The sequence below is a fragment of the Arvicanthis niloticus genome, chromosome 17 (assembly GCF_011762505.2).
Source record: "Arvicanthis niloticus isolate mArvNil1 chromosome 17, mArvNil1.pat.X, whole genome shotgun sequence".
Taxonomy (NCBI): Eukaryota; Metazoa; Chordata; class Mammalia; order Rodentia; family Muridae; genus Arvicanthis; species Arvicanthis niloticus.
In genome coordinates, this window is record NC_047674.1 from 16,045,113 (window position 1) to 16,072,228 (window position 27,116).

The 27,116-nt window shown below is 48.4% G+C and overlaps 1 protein-coding gene across 3 annotated transcripts in view; it reads right to left on the reverse strand.

Moving 5' to 3' along the window:
- Positions 1-7,827: 7,827 nt before the first annotated feature.
- The window catches only part of Sh3bp4 (SH3 domain binding protein 4), an 81,154-nt gene continuing 61,865 nt past the window's right edge, over positions 7,828-27,116 (reverse strand). For all 3 annotated transcript variants that reach the window (XM_034521504.2, XM_034521502.2, XM_076914830.1), the window contains 4 exons: positions 25,329-25,573; positions 16,944-19,297; positions 10,496-10,684; positions 7,828-9,825 (listed from right to left, as the gene is read on the reverse strand). In XM_034521504.2, coding sequence (XP_034377395.1) covers positions 9,601-9,825; positions 10,496-10,684; positions 16,944-19,297; positions 25,329-25,446 — 2,886 coding nt within the window. In that variant the 5' untranslated portion in view covers positions 25,447-25,573 and the 3' untranslated portion in view covers positions 7,828-9,600. The remainder of the gene's footprint in view (positions 9,826-10,495; positions 10,685-16,943; positions 19,298-25,328; positions 25,574-27,116) is intronic.

The window sequence follows — 27,116 nt, forward strand, 5'->3', positions numbered from 1 at the left end:
TGCAAGGGAAGCTGAGAATCTGTGCTTTGAGGGCTCTGGATATAGCAAGAGTGTTTGTAAGATGCAAGACATACAGAAGGGGGCTGGAGAGATGGCTCAGTGGTTAAGAGCACTGATTGCTCTGCTAGAGGTCCAGAGTTCAATTCCCAGCAACCACATGGTAGCTCACAACCATCTGTAATGGGATCCAATGCACTCTTCTAGTACGTATCTGAAGACAGCTGCAATGTACTCATATAAATAATAAATAAATAAATCCTTAAAAAAAAAAAGACATATAGAAGGCATGATCCAGACCATTGAGAGCTCAGGGAGCCATGACGAGCCAGCTGTGCTCTCTATCCCTCCTTGAATTCACAGTTCAAGTCTTGAAAGATGTGTGGTGCCTGCTTCCAGCCAGCCTTCCACATTGCCAAGTAAGACATTAAAACAACTGCATCACTGGCACCCATGGCCAATGTCAGTCCCCAGGTAAAAGGCATGTCACCACCCAATAGAAACAAAGGGATGCATCTTAGAATTAGGGCCAATTTGCCGAAATGTGTTTCAGTGACAATTGCAGGGTGATAGTTTTCAAACTCTCATTTTATGTGTGTAGGTAGAAGTCACACTGGTAGCAGTCAACAACCTGTGTGGTGGCACAGGCACCTCCGCTGGAGACTGGAGGAGAGCTCAAGAGGCAGATCAAGCAGAGAGGATCACAGGCTAATTTTCACAAGGACCATTCTGTCAGAGGATGAGCTGAGGGAACAAGACTCGAGTAACAGTCACAGGGAAGCTGAAAAGGAGCAGAAAGAGCGATGGTTGGTTTTAAAGCCTACTGTCTGCTGTGATCAATGTGATAAGAGAGTCCTGTATACTACTCCCTACTCATTGGTTTATTTCAAGGTCTAGTCTTCCGAAGTTCTCGATACATGGTACCCTTCTTACTTACATCTTAGTGTAAGAATGTAATTTCAGGTCTCAGCTTGAACTTAAAATGAAAAGATCCTTAAGATTGAGTTTCGGTTTACACTCAAATATTGGCTGCCCCCGAGGTACATCCCAGGGAAAGCACATTCCAAAGACTCAAAAAAACATTCCAGGAAGACGGGCCCAAGATAAGAGTTTATCAGGAGATGAGCCCTTAACACAGGACACCTGGGTAAACAGAAGCCACTTAAGCTGACCCTCTTTGTTGTAAAGATAAGGTGCAACTTTGAGTTACCTAGAAACCGGGCCTGGGAATGGCTGTTTGAAATCCTTTATTGTTTAGAAAGTAGTTAACTGTCCTTGTGAACTCTGTAAAAATGGTATATAAACTGCTTTTAGCTTCAGTTCAGGATTCTTCTTGCCTGCATGCAAGGAAACCCCAGTGCACTGGTTATCATTATCAATAAACCTCATGTTATTGCAACGAATCCCGTCTGTGGGTGTTTCTGTGGGAGCGTGTCACCCGGTTTTGGATCTTTAGGTCCAACATTAGTCTGATCTCCCCAGACACAGCGTCTGACCTTATTGCCCCCACTTTCCAGAAAAGCTCTTTGTTAACGCCTCCCCTCTGACCCCCCACATCCCCATCCCCAGTCCGGGGACCTTGCCACTCTTTCTGAGGCCCACAGCCACCTGCCTAATCGAGCGCAGATAGAATGGATTCTCCTTCCGCCCTCTGTGGCTCTACTTTTACTGAGCCTCTGAGACTGAGGTGGGAGACTGTTCACTGGCCTAGATTGCACATCTGGCTCACTCTTTGGGGAACTGCTATGACAAAATACTGAAGACTTTCTTCCAGTTCTGGAGAGCGGAAGCTGACTGTTATGGGGAAGAACGTGTCTCTTCTTCCAGGATGAAGCCACGAACATTGTGTCCTGCAGAGATGAACACTGTGTCTTCACAGGATGAGGGCAGAGGAGCGAGTGAGTTGAATGCTATGGAGGAGGCCTCGATAATCCAATCACTTCTTAAAGGAGATTAATACCACGACATTGGCCATTATATTTCACATCTAATTTTTTTAAAAAAATATTATTTTTAATCATGTGTATATATGTGTGTCTGTGTGTGGGTGTGTGCATGTGAGTACGGTATATATGGAGTCCCAAAGAGGACATCAGATGCCCTGGAAGTGGAGTGACAGGTGGCTGTGAGCTACCTGACGTGGATATTGGGAACTGAACTTGGGTCCTCTTCAAAAGCACTATGTCCTCTTCAGCTAACTATTCAGCTCCGTACCTGAATTTTAAATAAATAATAAACAGATAAACAAATAAATAAATACATTTGAGATGAGGTTTCATTATCTAGCCCACAGCCTCAGATCCATAATTCCCCTGCCTCAACTTTCCAAACACCCAAATCATGGCTATGCACCACGGCACTTTGCTTACTATTTGAACATTGGAATGAGGGGTACATTCCAAACCGCAGCACATGCACCCCGTTTTCAGTTTGCTATTTACTTCTTTATTGTTTGCATATGTTTAATGTGTACGCACCTATGTGCGTGTGTGTGGATTCTGGCATATGACTGCTACAGAATGAAGGGCAAAGGTGAAGACTCAGGGAGTCTTCGCTCAGCGGCAAAGGGTCAGCATGGCAACCCGAGTCCTGATCATCAGAAGCCACTTAAAAACAGGCTGTTATGGCATGCACCTGTCACCCTGAACTGAGGGCGGGGAAACAGATACATCTGGGAGCTTGTTTGCCATCCAGTCTATGCAAAACAGTGAGTTCCAGGTCCATCAAGAGACCCTGTTTCAAAAAATTAAATGAATGAATGAATGAATAAATGAATACAAAATAAGGTGGGGTATGATAGAGAGTAAGAGACTCTAGACTTGAGACCTCCACTTGCAGGCAAAAGTGAATACACCCTGGAAGCACATGTCTACATCCATGCCTACAGCAACACACATACACACACATACATATATATGTATACATACACATACATATATGCACATACATATACACACATACACATATATGTTCTTGGAGCCACACATGGAATGGAGAATTCCTATGTCACAGGAGCTAAGGACTGAGGAGTGGGTGCTTGGTGAGCTGTTAGGTGGGGGCTGCCTGTATACAGCAACAGTGCCCTACACAGTTCAAACAGCTAGAAGGACTTGGAGAGTTTTCTCCATAACGTACTTTTCTTGAGAGCTGGGTGTGGTAGTACACACTGGCAACCCCAGCACCTGAGAGAGAGAGGCAGGAGGATCATATGTTCTTAAGTACCCCTGGCTATATACTGAGTTTGAGGCCAGCCTGGGGGTACACAAGAGTCTGTTTCAAAAGAAGAAAAATGTTTGAGATAAGTACTTAACTGGATTCAACCCTAATACAGTGTAAACATTTGTCAAAACTGCATGGTATTTGTTTGTTTTTTTTAATTTTTAAAATTAATAAGTAAAATTATTAAAATTTATATATTTTATCAGGCATGCCTGTGTGTGTTGGGGGGGGGGGGAGGCATCTGGAACCAACTGTAGTCACTGTTCTTCACACAGCACTTTCCCAGAGATGTCCCCTCTCTCCCAAGGCTACCCACTCTATGCTTGCCCTGGATTGGAATCCTCTTCAGCTCTGGCTTCTTCCTAACCTAACCCTGGGCATTGATCTGGTAGACTGCTGGCTCCCATCAGCTTGTTGACTCCTTGGGGACAGCACACCCCTGGGGTCTAGGGCAGTGCCTAGCTAATGGTCAAAGTACTCAAGTGCTCACCACCACAGCACCTCTCCGTTTTAGATCCTCCAGGACAGCTCTCTGCCCTGCATGGCCTCCATGGCCTCTCCCCACCCCCTACTCTTAGTAGAGGTATAGGTTCGTACCTTATGGGTGCTGCTCTTCTGCCTCTGTCTCCCTGCAGCTGTTCTTCACACTCGAGAGACCGCTCAATGGCTCCTCCCCTCCTGCCTTTCCTATCCACTCTGCTGAGCATGCCAACCTGCCTTGAACGTCAGCTGTTCACTCTTGTGTAAGACCTTCCCCAAGAGAACTGATGTCCCCTGCTGGGACACCCTTGAACCCTGTGATGGTGGCAGACACTGCTGAGCATGTACAGGCTCCACCTACCTGTAGCTCACAGGACAATAGGACAGACTCTGAGAAGCCTTTGGTTACCCTCTGCGATGAAAAACACACTCAGCACTACTCATATATGTGTATATATCTAAACACACACACACATGTGAATATATAATATATTGCATATGCACATATATTTGAGTATATTGATATTTTTAAGACAAACTAAATAAAATGGAAAATTAAGAAAAGTGACTTTAGACACTTAAAAATCACCTCACCTCACATACCAATTAATTACTTCAGGTCTTACTCTCTCTTCCATCAGGCAGAATATTAAATTAGGGGCTCAAAAAATTTAAAACATCACCCTTCCTAGCTTGGAGCAAAAATACCAATACAAGAGAATTTTAGAACAATCTGGGTAGCTAATGTGTGGGAGACTGGCTTCCTCAGAATGAGGGTTTTTTTTAATGAAGGGGGAAATTGCCTTTTTATTTTTATTATCTTCTGGGCATTAACATTTCTGTCAAGAGTCTCTGTAGACAAGGAACTAAGATATAAACACTCCAGAGAATTCTGACCTCTCTGACTGTGATGTCTTGCAGATGTCTTAATGCTTATCACAGTGTTGAAAGTCTGGCGGGATAAAACCTCCATTATTTTGTGTCTGATTGGGTAGTCTCCACGAACGTGTTAAGTATCTAGTGTGGATGAGACCTTCCATTACTGTCTTGAATGCCTGGTCGGATGCCCCCATCAGTGTGCCTGTTTGTCTGGTGCTGACGAGACTTCAGTCATTGTCTGGTCAAGTAACACCAACCATTGTGTACTCTGTGGAGTGTGGTGCCCAGACCTTCAATCACTGCTCGATGTCTGGTGCAGATGAGCACTTTCACTAGGTGGTGTTATTAATGTGTAAAGCAGCACACTTTAAATCTGTAATCATCATCTTTGCTACACATACCAAGAGTGCCTTTCTTTGTCCTCCCAGGTTTTATTTTAAGCATTTATAGAATTTGGAGGTGTCTCTTGCCTTCATCAAATCATTAAGGGGTCGGTGGCACAGAGTGCTGAGTTCCTTTCAAGCTAGTTTACAAAACATCAAAATTTGTGACAGCGTCAGGTACCTAAGAAAAAACGTGTCCTTTGCATGCCTGCTCTTGGGACATGGTTTGCTGAGTTCCATTCCTGCAATGTTCTTCGTCTTCTTCAGATCTGAGGCAGTTTTGATGCATTCATTATTCAAGTTCCCACTTGCTTTTGTGCTGGTAGTAAGCACAGCATGAAGGCTGTTAGCCACTCCACTAGCTGCAGCCATCCCAGTTTAAAATCTATTATACATAGGAACGACTGCCTCTTGCATCTCGGGGTTTAGAGATAGACAGGCTTCTTCTGTGGAGAGATCAGTGTGTAACCCTGCTAGGAGGAAGGGGAGGGAACACCCTGGGCAGCAAGGATTTCTGGAGCCAGGCCTGGAATTCCAGCTACTTGGAAAGCTGAGGCAGAGGGATGCAGGAAGTGCTAGGCCTTGTCTCCAGAGGGAATTCAAGGATGACCTGGGCAAGTTAGCAAGACCCTATCTTAAAAAAAAAAATCAAGAGCTGAGCTGTTAACACAGGGGTAGAGCGCTTACCTAGCAGAGGTTAGGGTCTAGGTTTGATCCCCAGTGACTCCCTCAAAGAAGTTGGAATTTGGGCGTTGTGGCCAGGTGATAGATTCTCGAGAAAAGAATTACATCAGTATGACTCAGTACACACTGAGGGTGGAGGTCAAAGCAAAAACTTACCATGGGTAAAACCCGTCTTGTTTTCTTGAAAATCAAAACCTATTTTTTTTTTTTAAAGCTTTATTGTTTTATTTGTAATTACATATGTGGGTATGTACCTGTGAAAGCAAGAGCCTGTACAGGAAACTGGGGTTAGAGCCCTGGAGATGGAGTTACAGGGAGTTGCGAGCTGTCCAGTATGGCCCCTGAGAACTGAACCCTGGTTCTCTGCAAGGCAGAATAGGCTCTTAACCACTGAGCCACCTCTCCAGTCATCCACACCCACACTGCTCTTGTTTGTTTAGCTTTTTGAGACAGGTTCTTACCATGTAGACCAGGCTGGCCTTGAATTCAGTGATTCGCCTGCTGGAATTAAAGGTGTATGTGACCAAGCCCCGTACCTAGTTTCTACATCTTCTTTTACTTAGTATCTGTTCCCAAAAGACACCTACACATTCCCAAGCTGTGTGCTAACTTGTCAGTATCAATAGTATCTGTGTCAACAGATTTTAAAACGTGGCTTCTCACCGAGCGGCTTGGAAGGAAAGAGACGGCGTGGTGTTGTCCGAAAGCCACAGTGAGTCTAAATCTGCTGTCATTTGGATTAGTCTGTGTAGATGAAACCACATTAGGTTATGGTGGGACATAAATCCTGCTATTGATGTCCTAATAATGAGGGGATAAACTGGTTAGGTGATCTGACACCTTCACTTTAGACTTCTGGCCTCTGCCAAGGTGAGAGGACACAGCTTTCAAGTTCATGGCGTTAGGGCTGCTCTGGGGTAAGATCCTTGCCTCTGGCCTGGGGGTGGGGGTGGGGGCGGTGGTATGGTTCTGTGGCACAGCACTTGCCCAACATGATTAAGGCTCTGGTATTCTCCGTGCTTATCACCTGGAGAAAAATCCATTTCCTATCAGCCATGTGTAACGTAAGTTATGGGGTCTATGGGATTATGTCTTCAACTGCAAAATGGGTGAAAATTCAGAAAATCATTATAAAATGAGAAGAGGTGTACCTGGAGTCACAACTCAGGAGTTGCTGTCAAGGACTGACTGGCTCTGCTGTTATGGAGCCTTTGAACACACACAGTAGGGACTACATGGACAAAGAGGCCATTCACTTCATGGCCAGATTAAAAAACAAAACAAATCCCCAAACAACACAACAACAACAACCACCACCACATCAAGGGCACACTTTCAGTGTCCTAGTCTCCTCCCATCAGATCCTACCTTTTAAAGGTTCCGTTCCCCCTCCCCCCCCCAACAGTTGACCTGCTGAGGGCCTAGTCTTTAACTCTAGGGCCTGTAGGGTACAATACTCAAGATCCAAGATGGAGTAGCCAGAATTAACAAAGGCTTTTCAGAGGCTTAGCCTCCCAATGCTACTCATGTGACAATGCTACAGACACAGTTCCCAGGTCTGGCCTGTTTCTGGTCCAGCTGGGACTTGGTCTTCAATTAAAAAATAGGAGAAAACTCACCAAATCATCCTAAAGTGAGAACAGGTTTATCTGGACTAAATCAGGGGTTGATGTCCAGGACTGACTGGCCTGTCTTGGGCTGTCCAATTGAAGATATTCTCTCAAGGAGACTCTCATGAGCCGAGCTCCTCCTACCACCTCTAGCTAGGGTTGGTCCCCAGGACCAGCACCTATACTCCTTGGTCCATTTTTACTGACAACAGAAAGCATACACCCGGGCAAGGCCTTCATTGCTTGCTGCTATCAGCAGGTCCAGAAAGATGCAAAACACACTCAGAAACTGCTGAGTCTTGAAATCCATGATGGGGGATGGTGGTACTAGTTCCAGGAGGTAGAGACCAGGAACAAGGAGAGTCTCTTTTGTTTGGGTGCCATAGGCAACACTGACTCTCACTACCCACTTAGGAGAAATTAAGTTAACAGCAAGAGAAAATGTCCCCTACATACCAATTGCCACACTGTCAGAGCGGCTGATAGGAACCTATTCACTGACTTTATGCTGGTTTTTATTTAAAGTCTGGCTGGGCACAGAAAGACACACATACACACATACACACACTAACCAGTTAAAATATCCAAATAAAATTTACTGCAATTTTTGTAGAATTTAATTTGTGCTACAAGACTTGTTGCATAGGAAACTATTCACAGCCCCTGAGGAAAATTATCCATGGTTTAAGGTGCAACTGGTTTTGTTTCTTCTTTGGGGAAAAAGGCAGAAAGAGATGCTCTCTGGGCAAAATGAAGGTGCAGTGACGGGCGTTACTGTGGTGACCAGGGAGTCCTGTGATTTAGTTATTACAGCCTTAATACCTATTTATAAGTCTGTTGGTCTGCAGTTCGGATTCAGAAGGTATAGACATTTCAGCTCAACGCAGAGGCTGTACGCTGGTCAGCAGACTGTGCTTGCAACGGAGATGGAGGATCTGGAACTCCCCCTGTAAACAGATAGCCTGAGTTGTTCTCATTACCAGGGTCACGCAACTGCTGATCTTTCTGGTGTGTATCCCACTTCCTGTTTCCACCCCAAAATGCCAGAGCTACTGTGTCCCTGGAAGTCAACGTGGACCACATGACCCATCACCTTGAAGTTCAATACAATCCTCTGCAAGCTCCCAACCTTCCAGAGAGCATCACTCAGGGAAAATGTTCCCCGGGCTAATATTTAAACTGCTGGACAACTACGTTCTCTCCTAAGGAGATGTGGGTGCACCAGGAAGTAGGAGGTTAAATGTGAGAGATGAACTGTGGAGTTTGGCAACAGTGGATGGCACCTCCACACGCCACCAAGTTATGTCACCTGAAGAGTCACCAGGTGACCATGGTGGACATAGGAAGAGCCAGGGGTCACTAGGTTGTGGCTGGGTGCTAGGGTGTTCCTCCCACCTCTAGCAGAGGCAGAGCTGCCCTGAGGGAGACAGCATTCAATGGCCCAGACTGGCAAGGGACCATCTTGTTCTCAGGGGGCACCACTCTTCAGAATGGTTACTGCAAATAACCAAATACACAGGGGTGACAGGGACCCCCAACTCCAGCTGATTTCTTATTCGTTGGAAGAATCTGAATGGTGCCGAGCTACCATGCTGGAACTTTGCAGCTCACCGAAGCACACATGTTGTGAGGATGGCCACTGAGGACAGCAAGATGGAAGGAAGGGAGGGCGCAGCTCACCGAAGCACACATGTTGTGAGGATGGCCACTGAGGACAGCAAGATGGAAGGAAGGGAGGGCGGGCAGCCTCAGGGCCACCTACTGAAAGCCACCAGGCCCATGGATGTGCCTTCTCACAGGCGACAAGTGGAAAATGTCTGTATGGAGCCAACTCTGTTCCCACTCTGAGTGTCAAAATGCAAGATATGTCTGGGACTCAGAAATACCTGTGGCCTTAAAATATCTATGTACACTTGGAACATAATTTAAAAGGGCCTTAAAAGAACATAAAAACCTCAACAGCATTTGCCTTTACTAAGGTGAGTTTTTTTTTTTTTAAATAACCTTTACAGTCCATTAAAAAATTAGATACCGCCTTTCTTATGTCCTGTCTAAGTCTTCTGTTTAAAAAAAGTGATTTTAAATTTAAACGTACATGTCAACAAATAGAAAGCAACACAATTGGCAACTGGAAGTAGAAAGCCCCTGGGACCTGCCCCTGGATAGAGGGGAGGGGAAGAGAGTCAAAAGTCCTCAGTCCCTCCTGGGTATGGCTGGCAGATGGGCAGCCATCCCTCCCTGCACCATCCGGTGATGGCATGGCCCCTATTGCGGACAGATGATGGGTGGAGTCCCAGCCCTGGTAGGAGGAGTCTCAGCTCTGGTGAGCAGTAGGGCAGGGACCCCACTCAGATCACAAAGTCATCATGGTCCACAGGGCTGAAGGCAGCTGCCCTCAGGATGTCCAGTGAGTTCACCAGGATCAGTGTCCCCGTGAGGTGCTTCCAGCGTCTGGTGATGGGGTTCTTCATCTTGTCCAGGCCTATGTGCAGCTCTTGGATGACATCTCGGTAGCTGTCCCCAATCTGGTGGCTCCAGGTGAGTAAGAAGTCATAGGCGGGTTTCCACATGGCCTGGGTGATGCAGTGGACAGAAACAGAGAGAGAGAAAAAGGTCAGGATGGTGAGGTCCCTCAGTCAGTCACTCCTGTGACACTCACAGCAACAGGTGGAGCCATTGGTGCGACTCAGCCTACACTGGGGAAAGGGTGGTGTCCTCCTGTGTCTGAGTCTCTCCTGCTTTATAGCACCGGCTTTCACCTGTGGTGTGTATCGGAAATTGCCCATGCAAAGAAAGCACACCCTTATGCTTGGGACTTCCTGCTTCCCTCCCCTGTGAGTCTGAATCAGCTTTCCAGGGTCACCTCCACAAACAGGTAGTGTCCGGGCATGACTCTAGCATACCCAACCTTTGTCTAAGTTAGGCAGGAATTGTAGCAGGAATTTAGCCAACACAGCAGACCCCCAGGGCTCTGTTAATATATTTGTTGATCTTACAGGAGGTGATTTAAAAGTAAAATTAGCAAGAGAGGACAGTCCACACTTCCCAGAGTATCCCTGATCTCTCTACACCAGGTTCTGAAGCCAGGATCCCGAGAACAGGCTGATGGCTCCCACCTAGCCAGGGTATACTTTATAGCTTACCCTGCTAAAGTGCCTGAGGTAAATCATTCATTATTGTACCCCAATGATCCTAGGAACTGAGGGGCAAAGAAAGTAACCAAGGGGTTGGAGCCCCACTCACCTCACTGTCTACTACCCCATTCCTGTCTCGGTGAGGAGACTCATAGGCGTCCATCTGTTGCTTGGAGACCTTGGCTAGCTTCTCAGCCAGTTCCCGCCAGCGCTGTGCCACTTCCACAGCTGTGGTCAGGAGCACGAAGTCTTGGATGAGTCTGACCACCAGGCCCTGACAGTCCATTTTCAGCAAAGCCTGGGGAGATGAAATGCAACATGAGACCAGGGTAGGCTTGGCTTTGGGGGACGGCCAACCCATAGATGATGCTCTTTATCCTGAGAGTTCTAAGGTCTGTGTGGCGTCCAGGCCCCATGCCTGGCAGCATGCATGTGCAAGAGGATACAGATGCCTTTAAGGGCTTTCCGGATATAACATGAAAAATGTAAGACCACAGGGTGCAGGCCACCATGGCTAATGTCCTTATAAGAGCTACATACCTATGAGCCAGGGTTGGATTGATACTCTTTCCAGAGGCAGTAGGGGAAAGGTGAGCGGTACTCCCAGCCATGGGAAGGCCTGACTCAAGCTGGCCAAACACATCTGTTGTACTGGCAAAAAGATATACTGGCAGATGCTGTGCAGCTAAGTCCAGAGCCCCTCAGACAGAGACCAGAGGCAGAAGCAAGCCCCAGTTTCTTGAGGTTCTCTCCATGATGCTGGGCACATGATACCAGGAGCTGACCCAAACACGATGCCAGGGTGGAAGGGTTACGTACACCTGGTGTCAACTACTTATGTATTTCTGAAAGAGGCTGACTGTCGCTTGGATTTTGGTATCTGGAAAGAAATTATTTTTAATAAAATGAAGTATGTGTTTATGTTCCAGAAAAAAAGTACGATCACGTGTCTCGGAGTGGATGTGTGGTGTGCTGGTGGTCAAGTGTTAGGATGAAGCTTTGATGGGCTGTGAGTTTAGGGATAGATTGAGACAGAAAAGGTCACCTCAGCTCTATGTGTTGTCCTGGGAGAGGATGCAAATGACAGAGGGCTTGGCAGCAAGTCACTCAACCATATCAAATAAGCTGGGGTGTCTATGCACTTGGGTGCTGGCTCTGGAGGTGACCTAATGTCCCAGGTGACAGAGTGCGTCAAAATCACCTGCTTTGGATTCAAATCAACTCTTGGCAGGAGTCAGTAAACCCGTTTTCTCCCCAGGGGCTCTGGGAACAGAATACAAAGGTCCTGAGAAATTCAGGCCACTCTCTGGCCACTGTTGGTCAGGAGAGCACATGGCCAGGTCCAGGGCAGCTAAAGCTCCATTTCTGGGAGTAGCCATTAATGACTAAGCTAGTGCTTTTGACATCAGCTGTGAGGATGTCTCACCTCTCCTGCACTATACTGGGTTCTTCTCACTCCACTTTTTCTGAGCCCGGCAGTAGCTCTGCCTGTTACCAGCTGCTCATACCACTCAGTGTGTTTGAGTGCATCCTCCAAACGGGTGATCTTTGGATACACATACGTGCTAGCAACTGGAAGTGCACCTCAGTATTCCAGCTCTGGGGATTCCCACCCCTCACATGGCTTACTCAAGTATACAAAGGCATGCTGGAAAATACCAGAGGAAATAAAACACAATACTAATTTCAGATAGAAATTTGCTAATATGAGTGAAGGGACAGATTGAAATTGTGGCTTATAGGCCCCATGGTTTCTGTCTCAGCATTCCACGGGGCAGAAAGACATTGCCTGGCAGCAGCTCTTCTAGTTTTAATTCTGCTGCTGAGAAACATCCTGCCTCAAAGCAACATGGGAGGAAGGGGTTATCTGACTTACAATTTCAGGTTATAGTCCATCACTAAGGGGAAGTCAAGGCAGGAAACTCAACTGGCCAGTCATATCATACTCACAGTAAAGAGCAGAGAAAAACAATTGCACCCATCCTGTCTGCTTCTTGTTTTCGGTTTTATACAGTGTCAGGGCCCCATGCCTAGAGAATGGCACCACCCATAGTGGGCTGTGTCTTCCTACATCAATCATCAATCAAAACAATTCCCTCCACCCCCAACAATTCTTCAACTGAAACTCTCTTTATAAGCAACTTTAGTTTGTGGTAAGCTGACTTTAAAATTAACCATCACAGCAACTGCAGACAGTTGGGAGGTCAAGGGACATGATATATCACTGTAAGATATTATGTACAGTAACAGCCAGGCACAGGCTATGTGGTTGCTAAGCTGTTTTGCAAGCTCTAAGCTTGTTAGTGTGTTTGCTCCTGAGATGCTCCAGTCTGAATGGAAAAGCTCTCCTGCATGACATAAGGGACAAGGCCAATAGAGCTATTTATGTCTTCACCCAGTTAACCACATAGCCAGCAGCTCAGTCTCTGTGGCCTCCTAATCTGCAGGATAAGGTGGGTTTTCCTCCTGATCCATCCTGAGTCTCCTTGCCACTCTTCCAGCCCAGACACTTCTATTCTCTTGATAGCCACCCTCCTTGGTGTCTTGGGCAGCTTAATCCATTGCTCTGCTGGAGACAACTACCTTCCTGCTTTGTGCCTTACAACCTCACTCCTTTCTTCTCATACACATTCCTGCAAAGGGCCCACTGTAGCCCTCTTTCTATAAGTCCCATGCTGTGATCCCATGGACTACCGGAGGCTTTGTCCTTAGTGGTGGCTCCAGGATAAGGTGTGGGGTGGGGTGGGGGGTTGAGGGGACTTTCACAACCACCCCAGGGGTTTAATGATGTCACCGCGGGTTCTTTCTACTTAAATTTCTTTTCCTCTCATTTCCAATCAACTTTTCTCCCCTCAAAAGAACAGAGACCACGGGGCCCTTTCAAGGTGGTGTCCTTAAAATGGGAAACACCAAAGGCATGCTCCCTGGGACTAGAGAGATGGCTTAGTAGGTGATAGCATTTGCTGCTCTGTCATGAAGACCAGAATTCAGATCCCAACACACACATTAGGTAGCTCACAAACGCCTGTCACTTAGTGCCAATGGATCTCATGGTCTCCTTTGGTCTCCAAGGGTACCAAAGCATGTGTTTACAGACACACAGACACATACACATATACAGACACAGACATACACACACAAACACTAAAAACAAATATATATTTTTTGAAGTTTATTGCCTTAAACTAAAAAGCATATTACTCGATACAACCCATCACAGTCCCTCAAGAGTTGGTTCCTTGGGGGTTCTGCCTATGACCTTTTACTCCCCAGGTCACTTCAAACCTGTGCTGTCGAGATGCCAGTAACTCAGATATAGAAGGTGCACACAAGAATTTCCTCATTCAGTGTATTCGTAGACCATACATACATGAACATGTGTTTCCACTTGGCTTTCAAACACACTCAGAAAACCCTCTTCCCAAGGCCCACACCGTACAACAGAAGATGTACCAGGATTCCAACACCTTAAGAACAGAACATTCTGCAGTTTCTCCTCTTCAGGAAACAACCCCAACCCCCCATACCAAACTTCAGGCTACAGAATCAAGTCTCCCACTCCTTCCCAGGTTCTGGGCCAATAACTTCAAGGATGGTGCTTCTCAGAACTTTCAAAGTGTCTCCTGTCACTCTCAGCCAGCCGACTCCAAAGTGACACTGGCTATCTATGTACCCAACAGTGCTTTCTGCTCCCTGGAAAGAGCCTGTGACTAGGAATACAACACACAGGCTTCCCAGAGGGTCTCAAACGTCAATGGTCATCAAAACCACCAGTGCCTCCCATCAAATATGCAAAGGTACCAGAGTATAGGCAGCCCCAGAAAAGCCAACTGTAGAACATCCACTGAAAGTCCCACCCATTGTCAAGGACAATGGTGGCCTTGAGTGACACAGGACAATTGCCCTTGACAGTAGAGGAAGGAAGCATGGTGGGAGCCATAAGAGCACAGAAGGCTCAGATGCCCCTTAGCTGATGCCTTTGCTCACATAGCCACCCACTCTCTCTCTCTCCCTCCCTCCCTCTTCGAGGATTTCCTCTGTGCCCTCCTTCCTCCATAGAGTTCAGGTCTAATGGAGGGCAGTAATGAGAAACAAATACACAGCAAACTTGACTTGAGCAAGCACCATGAAGATCCAGGAACAAAAGCTTGCTCCATCAAGGGCTGGAAGGGACACTGGAATGGACATCTGAGAGAATTCATCGTCAGGAACTCCAGGCAAGAAGGACACCAGCTTCTGGGGCTCCCAGCAAGGGGACAGCTGCTGCATGTAGGACACAGAGAAAAGGCCACAGGCAGAGGCATGGGCAGACACAGGCCCAAGGTGCAGGGGAGGAGCCTGGTGGCTGGCCCTTAGTGAGACCTCTCCCTTCCACTCTGCACAGTGAACACCTCAACCCTTCAATTTCCTACTTACTCTGGTTATAGCTGCCAGAGCAGAGGTGTTGACGATGCTACGGTAGTTCACAAGAAGAGGGCACTGGCCTAGCTGTGACCTGCTGGCTGCAGCCAAGTCTATAGGAAACCTGACTGACCCTCAGTCATGAATCCATGAGAAAATAAGCAGGTTGCTGATGCTGGGGTTAGCCAGCAGTGGGTTTCTGAAGTTTGGCCAGCTATTAAAATTCAGCTGCTTGGGAGGCAATGTCCGAGATAGCTGGGGAGAACAGAAAACAGAGGAAGCTGTTTTCTTTTTCATTATAAAAATGCCCTTGCCCTAGGGCCAGGTTCCAGCCAGCCAAGGCCAAGCTGCATCTCCACCAGTCAGGAAGGCAGAGGGGACTCAGTGGTGCACAGGACACTCCCAACCCCACCCACAGACCAGAGAGCTAAAAATCCTCTCCAAACCTGCCATGCTGAGCAAGAGCCAGACCATGAAAGTATTTAGGAACTGGGCACAGAGCCCCCATCCCTGATGTTTGCCCACAGAGGAAGAAACTGGGCCTATGCCAGATAAATGTTCTTCAGCTGTGGGAGGGACAATAGATGCTGTTTATGTTCCGTGGAGGCATGGAATTCTGCAGGGAATAAAGGATGCTGTCAAAGGGCTCTCAGGAAACACATGCTACTGCCCTGGGGAGTTAACTAGCCAGGAAGGCTAGGGCAAGGGGGGTTCTCCATGACCTTCTGGAAATCCATGTCAAATGGCAATATAGCTGAATATAGAGACATGTTCAACCCCTGTGGAGACCTACATGCAGAGCCCATAGCTGTCCCCAGTGAAACTGCTGCTGTCAAAATCCCCTGGGACCTAATTGAAGGGCCCTCCTAACCACAATCCACACTGCCATCTGCCTTCCTGGGGAGCCTCAGGCTTGTCTGTCCCATGCCGCGTCATGACATGGCGGGCCATATTGAAAGGGTCACGTGCCCTGCTCTACCTTGGAGGGTCACCTGCATTGACTCAGAGAGACTCTTGATGATGTCATACAGAGGGGCAAGTGAAGACAGGACATGGAATAGGAGAGCCGCCAAATAGCTGGGGACAGTGGGAGCAGGAAGGAGCAGGAACAGCTCACCAAGTGTTTCTACTGAATGGTGATTGCCAGAACCACGCAATGGTGGTGGGCGGCCTGTGGGAAAACACAGGGCTGTTCCACTACCTTATGCTCCAAAGCGCAGGTTGCTGCAAGCCCCGAAAAGGTCTCTGACAACATCCCTAGCTAGCTTGAGGTTACGCGTGTCTCAGAACCAGACATGGAATTTCTCCTTTCTAAAGCATTTCTTAGAATGCCAATTTGTTCTATACCAGCCAAGAGTCTGGCCCCCATGGACTCAAATGAACCCAAGGCAGCGAGAAGGCGTCCCAGTAGAGACAGATGTCAGAGGCGCCATGCAACGTAAGGCAGGAACTCGCATCAAAGCAAGGCTAGGCTTTGGGGGCAAAGGCTTTTACCACTATGTCACAGCCTGTTGGGGATCTAATGACACAGAGATATCCTTCAAAGACCCAGGTAGAAGCTTCTGGATTGTAAGCCCCATGCCCTTTTCTCATGGTGTCCTAGTTTGCTTTCAATTGCTGCGATAATCATCGTGACCAAAAGGAACCTGGGGGGAAGAAAGGGTTTATGTGGCTTACACATCCTGATCACAGTCAATCACCAAAGGAAGCCAGGGCAGCAACTCCAGCAGGAGCAGAGGTATGAACCATGGAGCTTATGGGCTTGCGTCCCATGGCTCTCTGCTTTCTTATACAAGCCAGGATGAGCTGACAGGGACAGCACACACCACAGTGGGCGGGGCCCTCCCCTCCCGCATCATTCATCAACCAAGAAAGCGCTCCCACAGACTTGCCCTTAAGCTAATCTGACGGGGGCAGTTTCTCAGTTTAGGTCCCCTGTTCCTAGGGACTCTATAGTTTGTGTCAAGTTGTCAAAAACTGACCAGCGAATTCAGGACCACAGGAAACCATAGAGGCTGGGGACGACAGCAGAAGAGGGGTCCTTAAGAATCCTACCCCACATCGTCAACAGCATCCCTGTGACTCGGCCTGGTATGACCCATGCCCGTCTACCTCAGGAAGCTCACCCGAGGTTTGGACACCCGCCTAGGACTCACCATCACCAGCTCCTTCTGGAAGGACTTCCGGTCCTTGTTGTCAGGGTTGTTACAGTCTTCCTTCAGCTTTTCCAGAACGGATGCCACCCGCTCTGGCTCACTGTCCAGCTCTGCCCGGCAGAAGAAGGTGAGCGGCAGGTTTCCGTAACCCAGGGCATCAGCAAAGGCCCGCCAGCTGCTGATGTTCTCCATGAGTAAGGTCCGCACGGAGGCGTAGATGTAGGTGAGGAACTTGCAAGGCCGCAGGATCTGCTCCAGCAGCACGGAGGTGCTCAGCTCGGGCCCTGAGAACAGGCTGGGCCGGGCCTTGCCGACGACCAGCACGTTCTTGGTGTGCACCAGGCCCACCTTGCCCTGATAGTAGCCAATGTACCACTCCTTGGTCCACAGCTGTCCCTTGAGCCGGATGCGCTCCTCGCTGAGCAGGGCTATGACGTCACCCTTCTTGTACTCCAGCAGGTAGTGACTCTTGTTCTGTCGCACCACTGTCTTTAGAAGCTTGCCAAACTTGAGACTGGACACAGGGCGGTCCTGAAACGTCGGATACTTGGTCGTGACAACGAACGGGGACAAGATGATCTTCCCAACTTCATTCTTCTTGAGAAACCTCCTCTGCCCGGATGGTTTAATGGCACTTTTAGGGGGCGGCTGTGGAGTCTGGACACAAAACTGCGTGAGGATCGTGTCCTGATCATCCTTGACCTGTACCCTCAGTGTGAAGTCGGACAGCTCGTTGGGGTTCTGGGAGATGACGGAGAAGATCAGACGGCTGACCTTGCCCAGTTTCATCTGAAATCCTCTCACTACTTTGGCTTGCTCGTTGGCCTTGACCTCATAGTTGGTCATATTGGAGAACATGCAAACTCTGAGATCCTGGGGCCTGGACAGGATGAACTGGTGTTTGCCCCACAGCTGTAGGGCCACGGGGGCAGGACTGGGAGCCTGCCGAGTCACCTCACTGACCAGGAGGGTCTTGGGGGCACAATCATGTCCAAAAATGGTCACCACTGTCTTGAAGGATGGATGGATGTGTTTGGGACCATAGAGACCCACGGTGACCCTCTTATTGATGAAATCCCACACAGTAGAAGGGTAGAGGATGTTGGGGCCCTGGGCAACGATGGCTAGGTACATGCAGGGTTCCAGGTTGTCCAGCTGTACCTGTATCGTGTCCCCATAGCTGTAGGCGAGGGGGATGGGTGCATAAGGTCCCTCCTTTGAGTCACTTCTCAGGCATTGCAGGACCACCGTGCTTTTGCTAAAGATGTCACCCTTCACCTCTGCGGAGAGCTTCATTTCCAAGATGATGAAGGTACCCACCTCTAGGTTGCTCAGTTTCACCTCCACCACGGGGCTTATGCTGGTGGATCTGTCACTGTTAAGGTCCAGTGGAGGGTCCAGCAGGGCTTTCATGGAAATCTGCTGTGTCTCTCCAGGAGCTACATGGCCCTCTGGCACATGGATACTGATGTTGGTGTCAGGAAGCTGCACGGAGCCCCCAGAACTATCCAGCTTGCACACAATATTTGTCTCCACTGCTTGGGTCTGGCCCCAACCTGGGCTTTGGCCGAGCAGGTCCAAGTCATGGCAGGAACGGGCCAGCTTCCGGTGATTCAGCCAGGCGGTTCGGAAGTCTTCTCGGCTTTGAAACTGTTCCGGGGCAGGTGACTTCAAGCCTGTGAAGAAGCTGGATGTTGGGGGAGCATCCGATTTGGCTTGCAGGACAGACAGTTCTGAAAGGCTGTAGGAACGCTTGCTCCTGAAGAAAGGGTTGTCCCGCTTGACAGGTTGCTCCACGTGGAGTCCATTGGTGGCTGGGAGCTCATCAAAGATGTTGCCGGTGCTGTTGGTGGTCGCTGAGCTGGATTCAGTGAAGGAAGATGTGCCTGTGTCAAAAAGGAGCAAATCCACGGTACTCTTGGGGTTTAGCTCATCCATACTGGGCTGTGCATTCCCATTCAGAAAGGGGTTCGTTCGGACTCCATTCCAGAAAGGATTGTTACTATAGGGTCTGGCAGATTCTTTCTGGTCGTCTGTCCAGCCCCCTAGCAGATCCAGTTCCTTGGCAACTTCATCGGGGCTGTCCGGGAGATTGTCAATCATTCCACTGTCACTCAGGGTAGAATTCCGGTAGTTCAATGGCTGCACGTACGAGGAAGGGATGTAGCCCATCTCAGTGGTGTTGTGAGCGTACCACCACTCCCCGCCAGACGTGTCCAAGACATAGAGGTGGTCGCCCTTGGAGAACTTCAGGGTGGTGAAGTTGTTTGGGCAATAGTCTTTGATTGCAATCACTTCCTTTGCATTTCCAAAAGGCGTGGGGTTGTCTACTAGCAAGGCACTGGGGGAAGGCACTGCGTAAAACATAAAGAGTCAGAGAGTGAGGTCAGGCTCACAGGCACAGGAGACACTTCCAAATTGGGGGTGGGGGGTTGGATGGGCTAGAAACAGACGGTACCATGATGTAGTCACCAACCAAGCCAGGATAACACTAGAGACCAGCCAGGGTGAATGACGAGCCACTCAGCCACTTTCCAAAGTCAACCTTCCAACTGAGGCAAAGGACTCAGAAGAATGTCCCTCAGCCACCTCAGACAGGCAGACCACATGATAGGTAGTGGACATGTCCCCTTGTTCTGAACATCCGATTTTAGTAACGTTTTAACCTAATTTCTAACCAGGACCATCATTATGATGAAAGAGAGGACAGAAGAAATCCTAGAGAGCACACTGATGCTCCAGGCTAGGCAGTGGCCCAGTGATGCTCCAGGCTAGGCAGTGGCCCAGTGATGCTCCAGGCTAGGCAGTGGCACACTGATGCTATAGGCTAGGCAGTGGCACACTGATGCTATAGGCTAGGCAGTGGCCCAGTGATGCTCCAGGCTAGGCAGTGGCCCAGTGATGCTCCAGGCTAGGCAGTGGCCCAGTGATGCTCCAGGCTAGGCAGTGGCCCAGTGATGCTCCAGGCTAGGCAGTGGCACACTGATGCTATAGGCTAGGCAGTGGCCCAGTGATGCTCCAGGCTAGGCAGTGGCACGCTACATGTACAGACCAGGAATGAGGGGCCCTCAGATTCCAGTGAAGATCATTAAGTCATTGTTCTTCTTTGGTATGAAAGACAAAAAGGAGCAGATCAAGTCCTTGACAATTGGGACTAGCTAAGTTTCAAAACCCCACCCATCCCTCACCTTTCTTCATATAACAGTGATTTTTGAGTTTGTTTGGAGTCTGTCCCCATTCCCCCCTCCCCAGAGAGGGTTTCTGTGTCCTGGAACTAGCTCTGTAGACCAGGTTGGCCTCTTACTCAGAGATCCATCTGCCTCTCCCTCCCGAGTGCTGCGATTAAAGGCATGCGCCACCACTGCCTGGCTAGATTTTTTATTTTTTTTTAAATGATTATTTAAAGCACGCCCTTCCCCATACTCCTTGACAAAAAGAGGTCTAGCCATGCATTGTGTTGCTATCCAAAACTGCTTTGACTTAAACGCAGCCTGAGAAACTATCACTTTAAAAACAACCCAGGGTATTGCATGGTCCATCTCCAACACACCACGAGTGTGGCTACCACAGGCAACACCTGGAACAGATAAAATAAGTCATCTACTCGGGATGTGTACTGGGAAAAATAATGAATGTTCTAGGCTCAGGTGAGATGCTTTTCAGGGGACAGAGAAAATGCTTTCTGACGGAAACAGACATGGGGACCCCTCCTTCCCAGGGCAAGTCCTCTGCCATGGCCTTATTTAGTCGGTAGACATTTGGTCTCTGAAGCTAACATAGAGAAACATTACGGAATTAAGTTGTTTGTCTACACATACATGCACATGGCAAGGGCGTGGAAAACAGAGGGTATACTTTCAGGACTAGATTCTCTCCTTCTGCCATGGGATCCAGGAATTGATCTCATGACATAGGGCTTAAGTGACAAGCACTGTTACCACTGAACCATCTCGCTCGCTCAACTAAAATACTTTCTAAAACCAACTGTGTATACAGAAACAAGCAAAAGGACAAAATTCTCAGCTAAATCAACCAGACAGCTGCTCGATGCACGATGAAGTCCTAGGCCATTGGGGCTTCATCTGTTGCACTGGCTGCCCAGACACCAGTACCTGCCAGGTTTCCTTTTCTTTGAAAGAGGACACAACAAATCAGATTCTGTCTCCCTGGCCAAGCTTGGGAAGCAGACAAGGCATCTTGTAGCTGGCTGGGGTGCACCTGGCTTACCTGGGCCCTGGAACCTCCCCTCTCACTTTTGAAAGGATGCAAAGCCCATCTCAGTGCCCGGGTGCTGCCGGCTCCCCAGACCTGAGCTGAATCACCTTTTAGGGCCATGTAACCACTGAAGCCCCCGTTCTCCTGATGGGAGAAAAGGCATCTTTCTCAGTAGGCTACAGTGAGGCCTAATGGTGCTCACCCTGAAGTTGGAGTCATACATAATCCATCTAAAATCCCATTCACTCCCTGCTAATTTTATTTTTACTTCACAGCACTTTCTAGGGTAATGGGAAATTTCTCCTTTACCTTCAGAGTTCAGTGGAATAAACAGGCCAAGATTAAATTGAAGAAAGAGTAAAAAAAAAAAATTCATTAGTGTGTAAAAAAGGGAGCTAAGGAATCCCCTCCTTTCTAAAGGGAAGTGGGGAACAGGAACAAGGAGGCAGAAAGTTTTGGGGAAAATACTGCATGACTTTTAGGGGAAACCATGTGCCTGGAAACACTGCCACACTCTCAGACAAAAGCAGAAGCCAATGAGGTTGAGAAAGTCCATCCCAGTGTGTGAATTTAGTTATAGAAACCAGGGAAGGGAGGCGGGAATCTTCCTGGGTCTGGAGTTCTAGCAGATATAATCTCTCCTTGTATCTACACTACCCCACCCCCACCCCACCCTGTTCCTTTAGCACAATCACCATACTGCAGACTTGACAAGGTAAAGAGCATCAGGTGCAGAGTCCTAGGAGGCACCCTCCTTGTGCCTCAGGCAAACATGGCCCCAGACAGGGGACTCACACTGCTGGGCTACTGCACACTTAGCTCTTACCTTCCTGTCCTGTCACCTTTTCCTAAGACTCCTCACATCAAACCTGCCTAGAAACGTTTAGGTTTAAGCCTCGAATTTGGGGGTCTTCACTTCTCTCTAAAGGTTCTCATGTCCTGCCAGCATGCATGTAAACCCTCTGTATGCATTACGCTCACCAATCTCTTTGTTAACAAGGACATGTCTGAAAGGGTGGAAGTCTTCATCGCTCAGAAGGATGTAAGCTCCACGGGAGCCTGGCACACAGTAGGTGGGCAGGGGATATCCATGAGCTGACAGTCACATGTCAGGACCAGAATGTTGGAATCAGGTACGGGTAGACAAGCAAGTCAGAATTCCCCCGACCGGACCCTTCTGCCACCAAGTCGGGATTAGTTCCCTTTTCCCATTGCTGGAACAAAATACCCGGCCAAGGCAACCACACAGAGGAAGGCTTTGTTTTTGGCTCCTGGTTTGAGAGTACCATGGCAGAGAATGAGCGGTTAGGGGTATGAGGCAGCTGGTCTGCTACCAGGAATGTTGGTGCTCTGCTGGCTTCCCCATTGTCTCCTTTTCTATCCAGTCCAGGGGATGGTGTCACCCACATTTAGGCTGGGTCTTCAGCCTAATTAACCTTAGTTATTAACTCAGTCTGAAAACTCCCTCACTGGCTAAATTTGTCTTTTAGGTCATTTTCAATTCTGTCAAGCTGAACATATGAACCCATCAACACAAATCCTGCCACGGAAAGGATGGGAGGAAACAAAGACCCCGAAGGGGCAGGCCAGCTTCCTCTCTGGAGTGTGCTAATGTGAGTGCCGAAGGTAACAGTCAAGGGGCAGGGGAACCTGAGGGGAGTCACACTCAGTCTTACCTTCCTGTCTACGGGAATCAGTCTGTGAGAAAACACAAAATCACAAAATCAAAGTCTTTAGGTGGAAGAACCTCGGCCCAAGGGAACTGATGACTGAGAGCCCTAGAGGGCCAAGCAGGAAGATGCCGCTGGATGAGGAGGGTGCGAGCCATGGGAAAGACAGAGAATGCTAGCCCTGAGCAAGGTCTGTCTGCTCCCATCTCTTAAGTTGTGGCTCTGTCACCTCTCCCTGAGGCATGGGGCAGAGCTCCTCTGGAATAATTTCTCTTAATTTCTCACATCTGACTAAGATCAGAGATTTGGGAAGGGTAGGTGGGGTTGTAGGCCTTTCTCCTGGCTCAGAGCTTTCCCAGATGGTCTGGGAGGAATTCTTTCTTTGGTATGCCAAGAAGGGGCAGAGACAGGAGGGCTGGTCACACTGTGCTCCTGAAGCCTTCATCCTCAGCCCCAAGAGAGCCCCAAGCAGAGTGGAAAAAGAAAAGTGACTTGGGCAGGACTGGAAGTCACAGAAGTGCTTCTCCCCCACATCTGTGGCTGGCTGTACCCTCGAGCAACAGGACACTCATTTTCTTCCCTGATGCAAATACTAAAAATAAAAGACAAAACAAAACAAACAAACAAAAAAAAAACCCCAGGTGAAAATTAAATAGCGCATGGCAGCCATTGAAACCCTTGTCGTCAGAATCCCTCCAGAGTCATTTCCTGTTGTGTTCTCTTCCAGTAATTAATTCTCTTACAGCCAAGATTTTCAAAATTAAAAAAAAAAAAAAAAGCCAAGCACTAAAGCATGCTTTGTACACAGTCTGAAATACATCAATACAAATTATCGTCTTAGCTTCACCAGACTGAAGAATAAGATGGTTTTTACTTAAAATTCTGAGCACTCTCCCTCTAGGACACAGAAGAAGACATTTCTCTCCGAGATCTGGCTCTCCCATCCCTTGGGGAACTACCATGGTGGACTGTGACAATTCCCTTCTGGAGGACATGCATGCATCATCTCCATCAATTGCCCACAATACCTAGGAACAGGAGGACATGGGGACAGAGATTTTTCCACTTCCAAATCCTCACTGGATCTCATCTTAATGAGATATGGGAAGGCCTAGATTGGTCGTTTTATAATACATAAAACCTCCCTGGGTGTTTGCAACTTCAGGGTTCTGAATAATATGTTTTCTATCCCCTGGCCTAAGTGTTTATGTAGTCAAAACATGGATAAGGACAGAAGACTCCGTCTGCCGCCGGTGCTATGGCAAGAGCTGCTTGCCTTTTGATGTACACATCAGGTAAAGGAAAGTGGTGCTGCCAGGTGGGATAGGCCAGCATAGAGGCCTAGCAATCTCCTGCGCAGACCAAGGCTCTTCAGTCCTGAGTGACCTCAGATCCTCAGATGCTCTCCCTGCTAGCATACCGGCTCTGCACGCTTGGTCAAGGTTGTTTGCTTTTGGGTCACTGCTGTTATTTTTAAATACTCAGCTGTCTCTTCTATGTTTTGAGCACAAACCATGCATGTTCTGCTCACCTTTTCTAGCCTGCCCCTCCCCCAAAGCTTGAAGTAAGAACATGTTGCCCATCACCTGACTGCCAAAAAAACAAACAAAAAAAACCCCCCAAAAACCTAAAAACAAATGTTCCATTATTTATAGCAACACTCACTAACTCTGTTGCTATAACACCTCCCAGTTCGTTCTCCTTCTTTCAAAGAACACTTGCAGTGGTGCTCAATACTGCATGCCTAAGCCAGGGCAGGGGAGCAGAAAACTGGTGGAAAGGTTCAGGGGCCATGGCTTCAGTTCAGGATCACTTAGTTCCGAGTTTGCCAAGGAAGAAGAAACAGAGATAAAGTTCTGAGTGTTCAGTGTGAGAAAGAAGACAAGGAGTGACTTCGGAGTGAGCAGTCAATGTTATCTGGCCCTCTTCAAGGAGGCCGTTTGTGTGTGTGTGTGTGTGTGTGTGATATCAACAATGAACTACCAATGCTGTAAAAACTGACCACAGTAACACAGTAACACAGGGGATCACGATGCTACCAATACATCCCAAGGCACAAGCCACTAGATGTGGTCGAGCAAGGTCAAAGTAGACTTTTGGGAGTCAAATGACATCCTGGGTGGGATCCATGCAAGTAGCTGAAAGGTTTGCCCAGCAGCCCAATTCTGTAAGTTAGCCAGCCTAGTACACTCCATTAAGTTCCAGGATCAGGAGGGATACCCTGTTTCAAAAACCAAGGCGGGTGGTATCTGAGTAGACATCTGGCCTCCAAGTGAACTTGCATCCAAGTGTACCCCAACCCATGTACATTCGTGTACACATAAGTTAGTATGTGCATGTGTGTGCACACAACCTTCTTCTCCCTAGATAAATGGCACTGTTTCAGGAGGAATGAGTAGCAGGGGGGTTAGAGGGTTGACTGTAAAACTGGCTCCCTATAGACTAAAGAGCCATCAATATCCCCATGCGCCCCTCAGGCAGAGGTTGGCTAGGAACTTACCTTTGACGTCATTAAAGCTTGTCTCTGAGAAGCCCTCACTCAGGTCGATCAGAGTCCCCTCCGACTTGCACCGAGGGAGGCCACTGGAGTTGGCTGCCCGGATGCGCTGGGCTGCCATGGTGAACCTCTTGGGTGGGTGAGGTACTACGGTCTCATGTCTCCTCCCCTAGTTCCAGCACGGACAGCAGGTGCTGTCTCATATAGTCACGCTGCACGGCAGGGTCAACTTGGCAGTGTGCTTCTTCCTGAAGGGAGAGGAGAAATAATTTCCTCTGAACAAGTGAAGCATGGCTTTCAGGGTAATCTTACAGGAGGAGGGAGTCCTCTTTCTTCCAGACCATTCCAGTGAAGAGAGGCCCAATTCATTGCTCTGGCCTGGGAGCAGAAACGGCAAGCTGCACAGACCCTGTGCCCAGTGGGCATACAGAGACGCTCTTCCTAGGGCACAATGGGGTCTATGAAATGTGTCCCAGCACCTGGACGGCCATTCAGTGCAGTCAAAGAAGACAGCCTCAGACTGTGCAGTACACTGTCACTTCCAGGACTCAGGAAGAAAACATCCCCTGTCTGTCCAAAGTGGCGGGTCCTATTGGAGGAGCAGCCGTAGGAGGCTTGGCACAAGCAATAAAGAACCAGTGACACCATTTACTTTTGAAACCTTGCCATGATGGCTTAGGGTATGGGGGTGTCGGGGGGTGCTCCTCCCTGCCTGTGCATACCCACAGTCTCTACTGGACCTAAACAGATATCATAACCCCAGTCCTCGTGGGCTACCAAATATATGATGTGTAGCTAATACATGTGAAATTGGGCACAGTATTGAACTGCTATTCCTAGGGTGGTGATAGACATAATTATGAGTAAGGTTTATTCTTAGTGGGATGAAGTAGACCAGGCTTAAGCGTCTGTGGCGGGGTGTTTCGTTGGCTTGGAGCAGACCCTCAACCAGGACAGACAGACAAGAAATAGCAACGAGAGCTGATTTCAATGTGAATTTTGTAGCCTCTCTACCAGAAACCCATGCATAGTGTCTCAGCTGATCACTATCATCCGCAAACAATGGAGCTCTCAACACTTCATCTAGAACATGGCTGGAAATGGGGCCTCTGACTGCAGGTGTGGCACCCTCACACAGCTCTCTATGACAAAGTGAGCTCACCAGCCCCAGGCACTACATCCCCAGCTCAAAGGACCCATGTAGAGAACAAGCAAGCTCCGCACCCACCTTCTGCTGATGGTAACAGCACACAACCTGAATCCTACTCAGCCTTGGTGTCTGTGTTTATCATCCAGCGTTAAAACCCCATTAACTACACTTGGTATTTTTAAAGAAATACACACGATCAGAATGATGTACAACATGAAGCAAGGTCTCGATGAACACCAATTACTACTACCAAGCATCAGAGGCCCGTCTTGGCTCCAGTGACCAGTGGGCGGAGATCCAAGAAAGTCTTCCGACTTCCCGCCCACCTTAAGACTCCAGAAGATCACAGCTTACAAGCTCTCTATGCCAAAGACTCAGTGTCATTTACGGACACACAGGGAAAATGATGACAGAGGAAACAGGCTGGAGAGGGGGAGGAGGAAGATCACTTCAGGAATGGGCGAGCGCTGAGCTTGCCCACTCTCCAGCCGCACGAGGTCAAGTGCCCCCTGCGACTCTAAAGGCTGGGATGTCTAGGGAGAGGCGACAGACTGTGCAGCCAATATAGAAGGGAAGCTGAGGTCAGGAGATGCCTACTGGCTGTGACAGGTGATGGCAGGCTTGTCCCGATCACGCTGGTG